At 40.1% G+C, this 17,942-nt stretch overlaps 1 protein-coding gene across 4 annotated transcripts in view; it reads right to left on the reverse strand.

Annotated features, from left to right (window-relative positions):
- LOC120927445 (synaptotagmin-like protein 5) overlaps positions 1 to 17,942 on the reverse strand; it is a 270,163-nt gene that overhangs the window by 10,433 nt on the left and 241,788 nt on the right. For all 4 annotated transcript variants that reach the window (XM_040338125.1, XM_040338127.1, XM_040338124.1 and 1 more), the window contains 4 exons: positions 14,699 to 14,801; positions 5,448 to 5,609; positions 2,978 to 3,089; positions 2,677 to 2,806 (listed from right to left, as the gene is read on the reverse strand). In XM_040338125.1, the coding sequence (XP_040194059.1) occupies positions 2,677 to 2,806; positions 2,978 to 3,089; positions 5,448 to 5,609; positions 14,699 to 14,801 (507 nt within the window). The remainder of the gene's footprint in view (positions 1 to 2,676; positions 2,807 to 2,977; positions 3,090 to 5,447; positions 5,610 to 14,698; positions 14,802 to 17,942) is intronic.

The raw sequence follows: 17,942 nt of genomic DNA on the forward strand, positions 1-17,942 counted from the left end.
GTCCCTCAGGGATCCCCCCTGTCACCGGTGCTTTTCAATATCTATCTTCGCCCTCTCTTTGAAATCATTAGTAGCGAAAAACTACTATATCACTCATATGCAGACGACACGCAATTGTATTTTCGCATCTGCAACAAAAATGATCATCATCCCAGTTTAGAGAAATGTCTCTCTTCAATAGAAAACTGGATGACTAAGAGTTATCTCAAACTCAATAATTCCAAAACAGAACTGCTTCTGTTTCACGCCAGTCGGAAGAATCAACTAGCAACAACCTGGATACCGCTGCCCATTCTGGGCAAATTCAACACCCCTAGCTCCAAAGTCAAAAGTCTCGGTGTCATTTTCGACACCTACATGACAATGGATGCACAAATAGGGTCAGTAGTCAGCGGATCGCACAATCTGCTGCGCCTACTACCGGGACTTATTCCATTTATCCCCAAAGAAGACATAGCAGTCGTGGTGGGAACAATTGTGAACTCCAGACTAGACTATGCAAATGCCCTTTATCTCGGACTCCCAAAGTACCAGATCGCTCGTCTGCAGGTCGTTCAAAATACGGCCGCCAGACTGGTGACTGGGAAAAAAACATGGGAATCAATCTCACCTTCGCTGAGAATCCTTCACTGGTTGCCAGTAAAGAACAGGATTGCTTTTAAAGCTCTCTGTCTGACACATACGTGCATCCATTGAAAGGCTCTGCAATATCTTTGCGAAAAGATAAAAGGCCACAACGCCAATCGCGTCTTGCAATCCACCGACCAAAATCTGGTCCAGATACCAAAAGCCAGATACAAATCCAAGGGAGAAAGAAGGTTTGCGGTACAAGGTCCTAAACTATGGAACGCTTTACCAACCAGCATTCGGTTGGAAGAAAACCACCTAGCCTTCAGAAGACGGATTAAAACCCTGCTTGTTTGATGCTCTGGAAAGACAGCAACAACTAGCGCCCAGAGGCGAATCAGTTCGCATGCGCTGCGCTATATAAGTTTTTCATTCATTCATTCATCAACCCTGTCCAATTAACCTCTGTGAACTACAGAACACCTCTCTGCTATATTATATAGATGGGAGAGTAGGAGGTGTTCTGTAGTCATTCAGTGATATCACAGATCCTCCTTAGATACAGTACACTGGGTAAATAACTGTTACTGCCAGGATCACTAGGTGAAAAGAAATGGAAAAAAAGCCAAAATAAACAAAGCAATACAGCCACTACATCTAAAGACTGTTAAACTGTAATATAATATGTAATATGTAATATAATATGTTCTTGGGTTTAGATACATTTTAGCATAACTCTGCAGTTATAGTAAGGTTTTTATCGTGTATATGACACATTTAAAACATTACAAAAGTTGTGTGAGGCTTAAAAAAGGTGTTGTGTATTAGTCATCAAAAAAAAAAAAAGGAAATATTTTAGTATGAGGCTCCTTTATATTTAAAGCACATAGCTGCAGTATTTCAAAAACAAAATTAGAGGATGTTTTATATCAAAACTCTCACTGCAAAAACTCTTTAAACCTCAATGGAAACTGTTCATGCTCTAAAAAACCTCTTAAATCAGTGGTTCTCAACCTGGGGTTCGGGACCCCCTCGGGGGTCGAATGACGATTTGCCAGGGGTCACCAAATCCTGGGATGTTCCTGAAGCCCGCGCTCCTCCCCCAGCCAACAGGGCTGTTCCTGAAGCCCGCAGCCGCTCCTTGAGTTCACAGGATGGCTGGGGGGCAGAGACTAGAGATCAGCTGACTGGTGAGGAATGTGAAGTGGGAAAGGCTGGAGGAGACCCTATCTCCTGATTTCGGCAAAGGTGTCACTGCTACGAGACACCACAAAGCCAGAGATACAGTGAGTAACACTACCTGTGATTATAGTTGCCATTATAAGTCCCCACTACAATTCCCAGATCTGCAGATGACCTTGATCAAGAACACCTAAGTTGGCCGATCGGAACTCCCCCCAGCATTACCACTCTTTCCAACTCCTCCCAGCACTGCCACTGATCCCACCCCCCAACAGCACTGCCACTCATCCCAACTCCCTGCCAGCACTGCCACTCATCCCAACTTCCTGCCAGCACTGCCACTCATCCCAACTTCCTGCCAGCACTGCCACTCATCCCAACTTCCTGCCAGCACTGCCACTCATCCCATTCCCCCCACCAAGGAGTAAGAGAAGGAAAAAAAAATGGAGAATACATGGAAGGGAGAGGAAAAGAGAGGGTGGGACAAAGAAAAAGGAGAGAAAGAATAAGAGAACAAAAAAGATGACTAGAGAGGGGGGTTGGGAAAAAAATAAAAAATTAGGACAGCGAGAGAAAAAAGGGAAAGAAGGGATAACAACGAGAGAGTGGCACATCCTAAAATGCACCAGAAGGGGTTTTAATACTGTACAAGTGGAAGGGACTCAGGGAGCGCTAAATGTCCGTGGGTTAGGGGGCGCAAATTACATGTCTTGCCTTGGGTGCTGACAACCCACACTACGAAAATAATTTTACTGTTAGGGGTCCCCACAACTTGGGAAATTGTATCAAGGGCTCACGGCACTAGTAAGGTTGAGAACCACTGTCTTAAATGCATGTTGATGAGGTAATAGGAAATATGCAGAATCAATTTGATGCCAATTTCACATTATTATGAAACAATACATTACAGAAAACATTTAGCCTTACCCTTTGACAAATGTGTCTGAAGTGCCCCCGGATTTCACTGCAGTTAGATTTTTGGCTTCCTTTATTAGTACCTCTAGTATCCCTCCAGTTGGCATGGGAATTTTCTTTGACCTTCTAAAACTTTTCTTTCCTGTATAATAAAAAAAATTACAATAAACCATTTTGCTAGTTGTGTTTTTCCTATCCTTTGAAATAGAAACGTGAAAAACCGAGCAAGATACTTAGCAGCTGAAAAGTGGCTCCGAAAGCCAAGTAGGCTGAGCAATAAACTACTGATGGTTACTTTGGAGATATGACTTACCTACTGTCACTGGTTCCAGTGGAAGAGTGAGGTTCTTCTCAGGAGGAATGTAGTGTAGCCCAACTGTGATTTCTCCTTTATACTGCAGGGTTACATCAGATGTCAAGTCCATCTAAGAAGCAAGGTCAATGTTTCCATTATTTTGAACTGTATTACTGTATTTCCTTTCAACAATGCACAATACGAAATTTGTTCTAGGAGGGAAATTGAATTTTTTTTTCTTTGTTATAGATACAAACATATGATTATTTTTTAACAAATGGAATGAAGTTGTCAAAAGACAACTGTGCTTTATGCAGCTGCCATAGCTGGGGATGACAGAACCAATCAGCACTAGACATGTGCATTCGTTTTCGTCCGAATTTCAGGTATTTTCGTTATCGTTTTAACAAACAATAACGAAAACACAGAAAATGAAAACCGAAAGATCCGACATAAAAAATGCTTTATTTTCGTTGTGGTCGAATATACCTAACATTAACTCTATTAGTCCAATATTATTCTACATAAAGAGAAAAGATTTGACATAGAGAGAAAAGGTTCGACATAGAGAGACATGAAGATTCGACATAAAGAGACATGAAGAGTCAACATTTTTTTTTTTTTTTTTTTAAAGATTCTGTCGAATCTTCTTTTTTTTTCTAAGAACATTCGACAGACACCATAAGCCTTCACTGACAGATTCAACCTCGATTGTGCCTAACCTTAACTCTATTAGTCCAATATTATTCTACATAAAGAGAAAAGATTTGACATAGAGAGAAAAGATTCGACATTATAGAGACATGAAGAAGAGTCGACAGAGAGACATGAAGATTCGACATAGAGAGACATGAAGATTCGACATAGAGAGACATGAAAATTCGACATAGAGAGACATGAAGATTCGACATAGAGAGACATGAAAATTCGACATAGAGAGACATGAAGATTCGACATAGAGAGACATGAAGATTCGACATAGAGAGACATGAAGATTCGACATAGAGAGACATGAAGAGTCAAATTTTTTTTTAACCACTTAAGACCCGGACCTTTAGGCAGCTAAAGGACCCGGCCAGTTTTTGCGATTCAGCACTGCGTCGCTTTAACTGACAATTGCGCGGTCGTGCGACATGGCTTCCCAACAAAATATGCGTCCTTTTTTCCCCCACAAATAGAGCTTTCTTTTGATGGTATTTGATCACCTCTGCGGTTTTAATTTTTTGCGTTATAAACAAAAATAGAGCGGCAATTTTGAAAAAAAATCTATATTTTTAACTTTTTGCTATAATAATTATCCCCCAAAAATATATAAACATTATTTTTTTTCCCTCAGTTTAGGCCGATACATATTCTTCTACCTATTTTTGGTAAAAAACAAAAATCGCAAAAGGCGTTTATTGATTGGTTTGCGCAAAATTTATAGCGTTTACAAAAAAGGGGATCGTTTTATTGTATTTTTTTGATTATTTATTTTTTTACTACTAATGGCGGACACTCCGGACAATTTTGACACATTTTTGGGACCATTGTCATTTTCACAGCAAAAAATGCATTTAAAATGCATTGTTTACTGTGAAAATGACAGTTGCAGTTTGGGAGTTAACCACAAGAGGGCACTTATGGGGTTATACATGACCTCATTTGTGTTTCTAACTGTAGGGGGGTGTGGCTGTAGGTGTGATGTCATCGATTGTGGTTCCCTATAAAAGGGAACACACGATCGATGTCGGCACCACAGTGAAGAACGGGGAAGCTGTGTTTACACACAGCTCTCCCCGTTCTTCAGCTCCGGGGACCAAGTCCCACGGCCACGGAGCTTCGGACCGGGTCGCGTGCACGCGCCCGCGGCGCGTGACCCCGCGGCTGGGCTTAAAGAGCCATGTACATGTACGTGGATGTGCCCAGCCGTGCCACTCTGCCGACGTATATCGGCGTGAATGGGTCCTTAAGTGGTTAAAGATTCTGTCGAATCCTCTTTTTTTTTCTTCTTCTTCTTCTTAGAACATTCGACAGACACCATAAACCTTCAATGACAGATTCGACCTTAATTTGGATTTTCGGACAAATGCATTTTTTTTTACTGAAAAACAAAATAAATAAAAACAAATTTCGGAAGTAACTAAATAAATGTATTTTTCGGACGAAAACAAAATTACGAAACAAAATATTTCAGTGTGCACATGTCTAATCAGCACAGGGATTGGGTCCCTGTCAATGCTATAACTGTCAAACCTGTATTAAAAACTCTACCCTTCCATTTTTTCTGCCATCTTTGACTTTGTGCAAGGTGAAATGGTGATGGTGTAAAAGAACAGAGACTGTGGAACATATAGTGAATGTGACATTCACTAAACATTCACAGGTGATTAATTGTTTCAGGTAATTAAAAACACATGCGCCAGGAAGAATATTTGATGAGTGTCGCATTTCCTGATTTATAAATTCGCCTTTTCTGTCAGTCAATTTATGTAAACATTATACGCACCTTGTCTTGCAGTGTAAAAGTCTCATCTTCTTGGTTTTCAAAGTTACATCTGTCAAGAGGAATATTTACTTCTCCTAAAAAGCTGTTACGCCCAAACCGATCATTATGCCACACAGATAACTGCAGAGTTCTGGTTTCCAGTTGAGTATGACTGATTACGTACTGTAAAATATATATAAAAAAAGTACGTAAAATATATATAAAAAAAAAGTAAAGAGTGTAAGGTTAATAAAAAAAAGTACAGTGTACTAAGGTTCACAATTCTATAGTAGAAGTGATACAAGAATTTGGGTAAAATACAATCATAAGTGAATACGGTTTATGAATTTGATGTCTGTGATGAACCATTTCTCTTAGTAGGATCATTCAACAAAGGGGAACTCCCCATGAATACATTTGTATCATTTTATGGGGTAGATTGTAGAGATTGATACTCAGAATGACAAGACGGGGCTACAAACATCAAACATAAAAACATATTATGGCTTTTAAATTAAAATACTATCACAAGAATCTGATGTTGACTGCATCATTTTAGCAAGGAAGTCAACAGATGAGATTATCAACTTTTCAAACTCCAAAAAAGAAGATCCTATCACCTAACAGGTGAATGGGTGGGTTGACAGAAAACAGAAGCACCAGTTGCTGTGAGAAAATAATTGTCTGATATGGTCAAATTTAGGCAGAACGGACAACAATTTCTCAGCTATGGTTACTAGAAGGCACCCTTGGCCAGGGATGGACTGGCCATTGGGACTACAGGGAGTTTCCTGGTGGGCCGATGGCTCAGTGGGCCGGCTTCAGTGACAGCGGACCGCCGCCCCCTCTGCTCCTCTGTCTCTCCCTTCCCGCAGCGCTCATGAGGGGGGAACAAATAAGCAGGGGGAGGACCAGAGGAGCAGGGGGGACAACAGAGGAGCATGGGGGAGGAGACAGATAGCTGACTCAACAGCTATGGCCTGGAAGTTTCTCACTTCTGCCTAATCTTGTCCCATAAGTGGGGGCACCAAACTGATTCTTTGCCCGGGTGAAATAATGTCTAGCTTTCCCACTGGTACTGCCTATAAGAGTACCAGTACCAGCCGTTCTACTCTAATAAAGTAGAACAGCTAGTGGCTAGTTAAGGGGGCTTGGGTGGCCGGGGGGCGTGCGGGAGTTGTCCGGCCGCCATGGGAGAGACCTGTCAAAGTGGGCTAGTCTGGATGAAGTCCAGGGCCAAATTTTTGTCCCAGTCCAGCCCTGCCCTTGGCTCATCAATCTCAGGGGTAAGATCAATTGATTTGTTTAGAAACCCTTGTCTAATTGCTACTGTTCTGAAATTAACTGGTGCTGGAGGTGACTGTGTTCCTTCCATTTTACGTCTTTTATGCCAAAATTGCTTAAATCACCTCTTGTAACCTTTCTGTCTGAGGTCTGTGGCTGCGTTTAGCTCTTGTATTTGTTCACAACAACTGATTTATAAGCAGCGGTGTCAGGCAGCTTCTGGTAAATTTGCAAATGCAAAGTTTAACATCCATTAGCTGTAGTTAAGCTATATTAACTTGGATGACTTTGAAAATCAATGTTGGCTGTTACAGTTTAATGACTCGGCTCCTCTGAGAGACATTTGCTGTTTGTGTTTCTAAATTTCAATGAAGTCAAACTAATGTTTTTTATAGTCATAAAACGCAATCTCCATTTGTAACGCACTAGTAAATGTCACTGCTGGTACATACCGTATTTGCACCTGCAGATTTTTATGTTTTTACAAAATGTAACATAAATTGAAAACTCTAGGTGCATCTGAGATATTGTATTGAGAAGTTCCAGTTTATTCATCAACATAGACAACATTTCATGAAAGGATATGTTTTCCCAGAACACAATATTACAAGTACATTTTCTTCTGTTATTAGTGAATAAAAAACAATAAAATTCCACTGGCTGGATTAAACCACACAAAGAAGTCACATTTCAGGCAGAGCTGACTGTATATTTCTATAGCCAAATTAGAAAGAATTAAACATCTTTCACCAATACAGGTCAGAGTGAAGTCTTTACACACTGGTTGGCTATACACTGAAAGTTGTGGTCATGTATACCTGTATCAGCTATTTGAATATGATATTGATATTTGATATATGATATATGAACACAGTTGGACCCAACTACCCGTCCCTAGGTTTGCAATCTGATGAGTTAGCATGGTGTCCTTAGGGCTGCCCTCATTGGTTCTGGTATTGGCAGAGTTAAACAAGCTGTTTTGTTCACAGAACTGTAAGGACTAAATATCCCAGGAGGTAAGTAACTTTTTATTTGCTGCAACTATAGTGTCAGAGACCAAAAATCTTTCCACATTCAAAGTTATTTAGATGCATATGTAATATTCTAATGTATTTTTAAACAACAATTGAAGCTTTTGACAAAATGAGTATGGTTTATGCAGCCACATAATGTGCTGTTGGGATATTTCTGATTGCAAGCAGGTTTACCAAAAAAAAGTGACTGAATGTTAAACCCAGGACCAGATTTCTGCACAGGATAGTATGTTAAACCCAGGACCAGATTTCTGCACAGGATAGTATATGTTAAACCCAGGACCAGATTTCTGCACAGGATAGTATATGTTAAAACCAGGGCCATATTTCTGCACAGGATAGTAAATGTTAAAACCAGGGCCACATTTCTGCACAGGATACATAGCTTGTGGCCTAGGGTGAAAGTTTCACCAGGGACAACACCAAGCTAGATACAAAGCCAATAAAAGACCCAGGATTCTGCTCCTCTTGTAACCACTGCTAGCTTGCTGACCCACCCACCAGTGCCACTACCATGCCATCTGGGTACAGAGAGTTTGTCAGCTGTGGGCACATACACCTAAAATGGAATGGATAGAAGTATTATTCTGTTCACTTGTAAGCAAACCGAGGCAAAGCAGGCCAGCTGCACCGTTATGTCTTTCCTTTTGTCTGCCCCTTATCTCTGAATAAACATACCTAAACCACCACTCCTTACATCTTGCTTGTCCTTCTATTTCTAGTTAGTAAAGTCCAATTACGCTACAACACCCCCACCATTTAAAAATATGTCCAGAACACACTCCCTGGGGGTAAATCATCAAACTTCTCTGAGCTGAGAGAAGAATGAAGTGCCCATATCAATGTATCATAGAAGACTCCCCTAATGCCATCCCAGGAATAGAAGGAGGAGACCACCGAGACATCATATGACCTGACTGAAGACAACACTAAAACAGATACAGTATTTCCCCAAAGCCTGGGGGTTCTCTAGTGTTAATACCATATAAGAATGTTTAAGGCACAGTCCCTGTAAATGAACAGCACTCATACGTCTATTTCCCAAAGACAACCTCTGGATATGACGCTGAGCACATGCACTCAACTTCTTTGGTCGACCATGGCGAGGCCTGTTCTGAGTGGAACCTGTCCTGTTAAACAGCTGTATGGTCTTGGCCACCATGCTGCAGCTCAGTTTCAGCGTCTTGGCAATCTTCTTCTAGCCTAGGTCACCTTTATGTAGAGCAACAATGTTTTTCTCATATCCTCAGAGAGTTCTTTGCCATGAGCTGCCACGTTGAACTTTCAGTGACCAGTATGAGAGAGTGAGAGCGATAACACCAAATTTAACACACCTGCTCCTCACCCACACCTGAGACCATGCAACACTAACGAGTCACATGACACCGGGGAGGGGAAATGGCTAATTGGGCCCAACTTGGACATTTTCACTTAGGGGTGTACTCACTTTTGCTGCCAGTGGTTTAGACATTAATGGCTGTGTGTTGAGTTATTTTGAAGGGACAGCAAATTTACACTGTTATACAAGCTGTACACTCTCTACTTTACATTGTAACAAAGTGTAATTTCTTCAGTGTTGTCACATGAAAAGATATAATAAAATATTTACAAAAATGTGAGGTTGTACTCACTTTTGTGAGATACTGTAATATATATATATATATATATATATATATATATATATATATATATATCTTTTTATCTCTGCCTGTGGTGTGTGCATTTCAAGCTGAAAGGAACGATTTATGTACTACACAACATTATTAGTAGCCAGCACTGATCTTTGCTTAAGCATCACAGCATGTGCTTTATTTTTCAGCAACTACTTGAATTTTCCCGATAGTTGCTAGGTTACATATAAAATGCCAGTGATGGTTTGTGCACTGATGAAGTTGTATATAGAAATATTAAAAAGCTGTGCTAATGCTTTTCTAAATCTAGAGAAGGGAATGGAATCTGCAGCTGGGCAGTCAATTGAAAATGTAAATCTACAGCACTTTCTTCTATATTGTCCCATTTAATGGTCCAGGCTGAGAGAGCAATCTGAACCATTACTTGTGAGTGACAGGGATACAAATGAAAAGAGACTTTGCCAAAGTCATGTAAAAGCACTTCTGCCTAATAATACTAGTGTCTGAGAAACCTTTTGCTTGTGTGATGAGAGTCCAGTAAAATGAACAGGCAAAGGCATGTATGGGAGTTCTCCCAGGATTTGTGCATTATCTTACTATATTATCGTGCTGGTATACCGGTTGTGTTTTTAAAGGTTTTTGCTATTCTTTGAGGATTTTTGAAAATGTCAGCTAAGTAGGCAGTTTATTTTTTACCTCAAAAAAACATTTATTTTTTTTACGATTGGTAAAACAACTGTCTTTATTTGGACAGTACTGATTAAGAAGGTTCTAATATTCATATCGCAAAACATACTGCAATCTTAAAATAAGCTTGTCACTAAGCTTGAGCTATTTGTGCTGAGCAGATCATAAAAAAATTCACAATGATCAATCAAGAGAGATATAAAAACAGATTGCTATGCAGTGTGTGAATGTTGACTTTACAGTGGTTCCTGATCTCAGTTCTCAAGTATCTCAACAGGTCAAGATTAAAGGAAATTCCTAACACCCCCCCCCCCCCCCCCCAAAAAAAAAGAAAGCTGTAATAAATACCAAACCACTGACATTAATTTAAAGCACCTATCTATGCAAAGTTACGGAAATCCTGAAAACATGACATGTTAGGCCTTGTACACACGGTCGGACCAAACCGATGTGACTGGTCCGTCGGACCGTTTTCATCGGTTCACCTCTGAAGTGGCCGTACGGCCTGATATGTGTACACACCGCCAGTCCAAAATCGATCGTGTCAGAACGCGGTGACGTCAAACACACGACGTGCTGAATAAAACGAAGTTCAATGCTTCCAAGCATGCGTCGACTTGATTCTGAGCATGCACGGGTTTTGAACCGATGCTTTTCTGTACTAACCATGGGTTTGGTCCGATGGGGCAGCGGTCCATCGGTTCGGTTTTGAAGCATGTTTTAAAATTTTGGACCGGAGGAAAACAGACCGATGGCCTATACACACGGTCGGTTTGGTCCGATGAAAATGAACTTCGGTTCATTCTCATCGGTTTGGTCCGACCGTGTGTACAAGGCCTAAGGGGTACTTAAAGAGGAGGTCTGGGGAGAAAAAAATAATAATTAAAAGCCAGCAGCTACAAATACTGCAGCTGCTGGCTTTTAATAAATGGACACTTACCTGTCCTGCTTTCCCTCAATGTCGGCAGTAGGGGTCCCGGCATGAAGCCGAAAGGCTACACTGCCGCCGCCATTGCGGGTAAGGGAACCCGGCAGTGTAGCGTACAGTTTAGGGTGGAGCTCCGCTTTAAGGGTTAAGGTTGGAAACCACTGCTTTACAATGATAAGCAGTTTTACTGACCAATAAGGAGGCACAAAAGAAGGAAAAAAGCATAATCAAACTATGACATGGATAGGGAAAGTCAAAATTGACTTATATCTTACTGTCTATGCTTGTGGATGAAAACATAATTTTGATGCTGTCATGAGCTGGATCTCCTGCTGGTGAGACTGTGGTTCCCGGATCTGAAGGGTAGAGTCCAAGTGTTTCACAGTAGCCTTCAGATTCCTCTCTTCTAGGCTTCCACAGTGCCTAATGCCCCATACACACGGTCTGATGAGCTTGGTATACACGGTCTGATGACAAATGAGCTTGTTGTCGGAAAATCCGACCGTGTGTATGCTCCATTGTACATTTGCTGTCGGAATTTCCGACCACAAATGTTTGAGAGCTGGTTCTCAATCTTCCCAACAACAAAAGTTATTATTATTGTCTGTATGCAATTCCGATGCACAAAAATCCTACGCATGCTCGGAATCAATTTAACGCATGCTCGGAATCATTGAATTTCTTTTTTTTCTCGACTTGTTGTACGTGACCGCGTTCTTGATGTTCGGAATTTGCTACAACATTTGTGTGACCGTGTTTATGCAATACAAGTTTGAGGAAACAATCCGTCGGGAAAAAATCCATGGTTTTTATGTCGGAATGTCCCATCGTGTGTACGTGGCATAAGTGTTTTGCATTGTGTGCCAAACATCCTGGTTCTGTTTCTATACCTGTTACAATGATCCCCCTGCACCTGTCTCACCAGCTGTTCCTTGCACCACCCATCTGACCCTGTCTGATCTGATCTCTCCACTTGCTTGTATAAATGTCATAATTTGTTAGTGTGTTTTACTATTGTTTGTATATTGCTTGTGGTGTTAGATGGTTTGTATGTGTTATTAACAAATCTTATTATAACTGCACTTAGTTTGGGTCCAGATCCCTTTATACAGATACACAGATCTGGTTACCTCTACTTTTGCTAAATATCAGCAAATTGATATCCTAACAGGCATGCGGGTTTCACTGAAGGTAAACTCTGCTTTTTGTTCCTCACATGCTTAGTTTGAATTGTTAAGTTTGTGATCTCTTTCCTTTGAAGAATACCTAAATGCACAGCTTCAACACTATACAGATTGCTGCAACAGTGGAGGCTAGTGTAGTAGGCAAATATTGCAAAAAAGTCATTAGCAGACATTGCAAAATGTGGTGACAGGGGCTCTTTAACATCCAATGACCACTTAAAATAGAACTATAGGCAAAACGTTTATTTTATTTTTTTGGATAGATTAAGAAAGAGTTTTAACCTCCGTCAGATTTTTTTTTTTTTTTTGTCCGCCTATGTCCCATTGGGGAGATTTACTAAAACAGGAAGTGAGAGGAAAACCCTGCAAATTAAGGGAATCTACCAGGTCACTAGAACTAGTGTCCCCTTTGAAAGATTTTCCCTCTATTACTTTTCTGGGGACAACTCAAAATTCTTTTACTTTCCCTTTCAATGAAAATGGTAACCAAGACAAATGGAGAGGGTGAATCTCTCTAACAGGGACAGCAATATAAACCTAATGCGTGTTGTAATCCATCTCTACTACAAATTCACTCTATACTAAAGTCAGCGCTATGGTCATTGACAACAGGGTCATCCATTTCAGAATACTCTTGTAAGAACAATTCAACATGGTTTCTGATTCCTGGTTATGGGTTATAACATTAAATAAGACAGCTCATGGCTACAGCCCACTCTAAAGAATATTGTGTAAATATAGCCACATGGTGATCATTGTTTATAATGTATTGTATTATTTATAATGTTAGAGCAGTAAAACCGTTACTGTTCCGCCTCCTGCAGGATAATCAGTGTTGTTTGCCTGAAATATCAGATTTGACCACAAGGTGGTGCCAGTGGTAAATGTACTGTTTTGCAGAAACTAGAAGCTCTTTACCTTTAACAAAAGTTCCCATCATCAGACTCCATCTTAAAGACTGAAAGAAGGCATCACTGGTAAAAATCACTTATTGCCATCTACTGCCTAGCTTATTCATTGTATTTCTGTATACTTTATATACTGTAAAAAAAAAAACCTTGCGCCAAACAATAAACTTTTTTGCTTTTGGTGTAGGTCTACTAATCCAGACACATCATTGGAGTTATGGACTTTTAAAACACAATTTAAATGTTTTCTTCACTAATAATAAATATGTATATATATATATATATATATATATATATATATATATATATATATATATATATATATATATATATATATATATATATATATATATATATATATATATATATATATATATATATATACAGTACAGACCAAAAGTTTGGACACACCTTCTCATTCAAAGAGTTTTCTTTAGTTTCATGACTATGAAAATTGTAGATTCACACTGAAGGCATCAAAACTATGAATTAACACATGTGGAATTATACATAACAAAAAAGTGTGAAACAACTGGAAATATATTTCATATTCTAGGTTCTTCAAAGTAGCCACCTTTTGCAGCAGACACATCTCTAGAACTGTTAAGAGGAGACTGTGTGAATCAGGCCTTCGTGGTAGAATATCTGCTAGGAAACCACTGCTAAAGAAAGGCAACAAGCAGAAGAGACTTGTTTGGGCTAAAGAACACAAGGAATGGACATTAGACCAGTGGAAATCTGTGCTTTGGTCTGATGAGTCCAAACTTGAGATCTTTGGTTCCAACCCCTGTATCTTTGTGCGACGCAGAAAAGGTGAACGGATGGACTCTACATGCCTGGTTCCCACCGTGAAGCATGGAGGAGGAGGTGTGATGGTGTGGGGGTGCTTTGCTGGTGACACTGTTGGGGATTTATTCAAAATTTAAGGCATACTGAACCAGCATGGCTACCACAGCATCTTGCAGCGGCATGCTATTCCATCCGGTTTGCGTTTAGTTGGACCATTGTTTATTTTTCAACAGAACAATGACCCCAAACACACCTCCAGGCTGTGTAAGGGCTATTTGACCAAGAAGCAGAGTAATGGGGTGCTGCGCCAGGTGACTACCTCTTGAAGCTCATCAAGAGAATGCCAAGAGTGTGCCAAGCAGCAAAAGGTGGCTACTTTGAAGAACCTAGAATATGAAATATATTTTCAGTTGTTTCACACTTTTTTGTTATGTATAATTCCACATGTGATCATTCATAGTTTTGAAGCCTTCAGTGTGAATCTACAATTTTCATAGTCATGAAAATAAAGAAAACTCTTTGAATGAGAAGGTGTGTCCAAACTTTTGGTCTGTACTGTATATATATATATATATATATATATATATATATATATATATATATATATATATACAGCAGTGGCAGTGAGAAAATCTTTGTCTGCATCCATCTGTCCAATCTACTAGACATCCCATGTAGTTGTGCTGGCAAGGAGCACATAGAAGAGACAATAGTTCATACAGCCATCCTGATCAGAGCAGATTTTCTAGTACACCTCTAAACATAAGCTGGTTGAGGAAATTAAATTAGAAACTGCAGGCATAAAGAAAATAAGAACAAGATTGTACCTTTAGAACTTCATTGAACTCTGGATTAGTTGCATTAGTTTTAATTTTCGTCTTCCTCTTACTTTGCCGTGATTTGTCTGGAAGTAGATATGACTTAACATACCTGGAAAAGTGAAATGAAATAAACATAAATAAACTTAAATTTAAAAGGGTTAAATGGCGCTGCCCACTCTTGAGAGAGATGTGAAGGGGGGGGGGGGGTAAGGAAAGTGTGAAATCCCAGGAACAGATATATCTATGTCGGGTAGCCTGTGGTAGGGCTAGCTCATATATGGTATGAGCTCCCTATATTGGTAACCGTCAGGGATGTAGGTATTCCCTATGGCTTGGAGTACCCTGATTCTGACAGGCAGTAGGTCCAAAAATACCTATACCGTGGCCACTGACCTCCGTGAGGGCCTAGGTAGGGTAGATGAGGTTACGTGGGATATCTCTGTGTAATTGTATTCTACAGAAACGTGTACAAGGTTGTCAGGATCCTGTGCAGTCAAGTGAGTGACTAAATCTCATAAAAAACTCCTGTGCTCTGATGTACTGCTTGTAGGCAAAAACTTGTGTAGTGGTGTGTGGAGTGTGAGCCTCCTGTGCCCTGATGTACCCCAAGTGGGTAATAAAAATATAGGTGAATAAACTCAAAATTACCACAATATAAAAAAGTGTATATCTCAATGCAAATGACAAATAATATAAAATGCTGTTAAAAATACGTGAAAAAAATCGCAACAATGTCCTTATTGGGCACCAATAAAAGAGTGGTATGTGAGCCCAATACTCTCCAATAGTCCTATAGGTATTTCTTAACCTACTGCCTGTCAGAATCAGGGTTCTCCAAACCATAGGGAACATGTACATCCCTGACGGTTACCAATATAGGGAGCTCATACCATATATGAGCTAGCCCTACCACAGGATACAGGACATAGATATACCTCTTCACATCTCAAGAGTGGGTAGCTCCATTTAACCCTTCATTATTAAACATATAACACAGGCCTCTACTTTGGGACACTACAGGGAGGCAGCAGCCCTTACCCCCTACCTCAAAGCAGATTTTCATCATTATATTACATTTAGAAGAGTCAACTTTACAATTCAAATTCAAATCTCAACAAATATTAGCCTCCTCATGACGACCATACGCAAAAATGCGGGCTCAGCTCGAAGCAGTTGTACCGGGGTGATGCCCGCAGTTGCAGGCATCACCCAGTACTTCAGAGCCGGTGGTTGACTTTCTCCTAATAACCAATGTGACTAAGAAGCCGCTTGGTTGTTATCCCAAGCGGCGGGAAGGGACATCCCCCTCCCACCGCCTTCTGTAGCTCTTAAGCCCCACCAGGAGACCCAATCGAACAGCCGAAACATCCACTGGCTGGCCGGAAAACCGAACAAAGCTGGAATTGGATCTAGTAAGCTGTAAGCGATGTCATGACATCACTTCCGGTCTACAGAAGACTTAAAGGCACAGAATTTAAACAAAATTACAGTATTCAAAACAGCCAAACTTGGCGTTTTGAATGCTTTTAAGTGCAAAGGAGGGATTTGGGGTCTCATAGACCCCAGTTCCCTCCATAAAGAGTACCTGTCACTGCCTATTACTGTCACAAGGGATGTTTATATTCCTTCTGACAGCAATAAAAGGGACAGTGAAAAAATAAAATAAATAAGATAAAAATAAAATAAAATGTAAAGCCTTTTTCTGACATTTGTTGCTTACAAGTTAAAAACAGTATTTTTTGCTGGAAAATTACTTAGAGCCCCCAAAGATTATATTTATATTTCTTAGTAGAGACCCTAGAGAATAAAATGGCAGTCACTGCAATATTTTATGACACCAAGTATTTGCGCAGCGGTCTTTCAAACGCAATTTTTTGTATAATGTGAAAGATGAGGTTACGCCGTGTTAATAGATACCTCACACATCATGCTTTAAAATCGCGCATACTCGTGGAATGGCGACAAACTACGGTTTTAAAAAATCTCTACGGGCGAAACTTTAAACATTTCTACAGGTTACCAGTTTAGAGTTTGTAAGCAACAAGTGTCAGAAAAAGGCTTATGCCGCGTACACACGATCGATCAAACCGATGAGAATGGTCTGATGGACCGTTTTCATCGGACCAAACCGATTGTGTGTGGGCCCCATCGGTTATTTATCCATAGGTTAAAAAAAAGCAATCTTGTTTTAAATTTAACCGATGGATACCTAACCGATAGAACAAAACAGATCGTTTGTAGGCACGTCCATCGGTTAAAAATCCACGCATGCTCAGAATCAAGTTGACGCATGTTCGGAAGCATTGAACTTCGTTTTTTTCAGCACGTCGTTGTGTTTTACGTCACCACGTTCTGACACGATCGGTTTTTTAACTGATGGTGTGTAGGCACGACTGACCATCAGTAAGCTTCATCGGTTAACCGATGACAACGGTCCATCAGACGGTTCTCATCGGTTTGACCGATCGTGTGTATGCGCCATTAGGCATGAAGGGGTTACACTGTTGGCAAATGGTTCTTCCATTGCAATACACCATAGTAAAACATTATTCCTCACTCAATTATAGACAGCTAAAGCTATTTCTGCTTATTCTGCTTCTTGCTTTTGTATGGTCCCATTCATCTTTCATGGGTAGAACACAATGCCCTGCTCTTCTGCATAAACCAGTCTATTAGCTCAACTGTCATCTGGTTTTCTACTCAGCAAAATATTTGTTATTTACTGCATTTATAAAGCACAATCAACAGTCAAATTTGCAGAGTCAAGAAACATCCACTGACACTCACCAACATCCGTTTTTAATGGAAAAATTATGCTTACTGTAGCATTCAATGTATTTATAACCCAATCAAAGTCACAGACACTGCGCATACTGCAGGCATGTTTTGAAGTGGATGATTACATATTACAGCGAAAAGAAAAAGCTAGCAAAGGTTTTCATATTCTTTAAGATCATATTTTATGATTAGCAGTATAAAGTTTATAACAGTAGTATTGAATGTCAAATAGAGCACATACAGCATACAAAACAGGACAGTCTAGACCAGTGTTTCTCAACCTTTTTTCAGTTGGGGCGCCCTTGAAAAGTATTTTCAGTCTCGAGGCACCCCTGTCCAAAGCTTGGTTCACGGTCATGTGTGTCGCAGAACGCACGCAATAAAGCACTCGTTCCTAACACGCACACAAATGCTCTGCTCTTTAGGAGTGCCATTAATTCTTAATGGTACCCCAAACACTGGCAAACAAAGG

Source organism: Rana temporaria, chromosome 2 (genome assembly GCF_905171775.1).
Source record: "Rana temporaria chromosome 2, aRanTem1.1, whole genome shotgun sequence".
NCBI classification, from domain to species: Eukaryota; Metazoa; Chordata; class Amphibia; order Anura; family Ranidae; genus Rana; species Rana temporaria.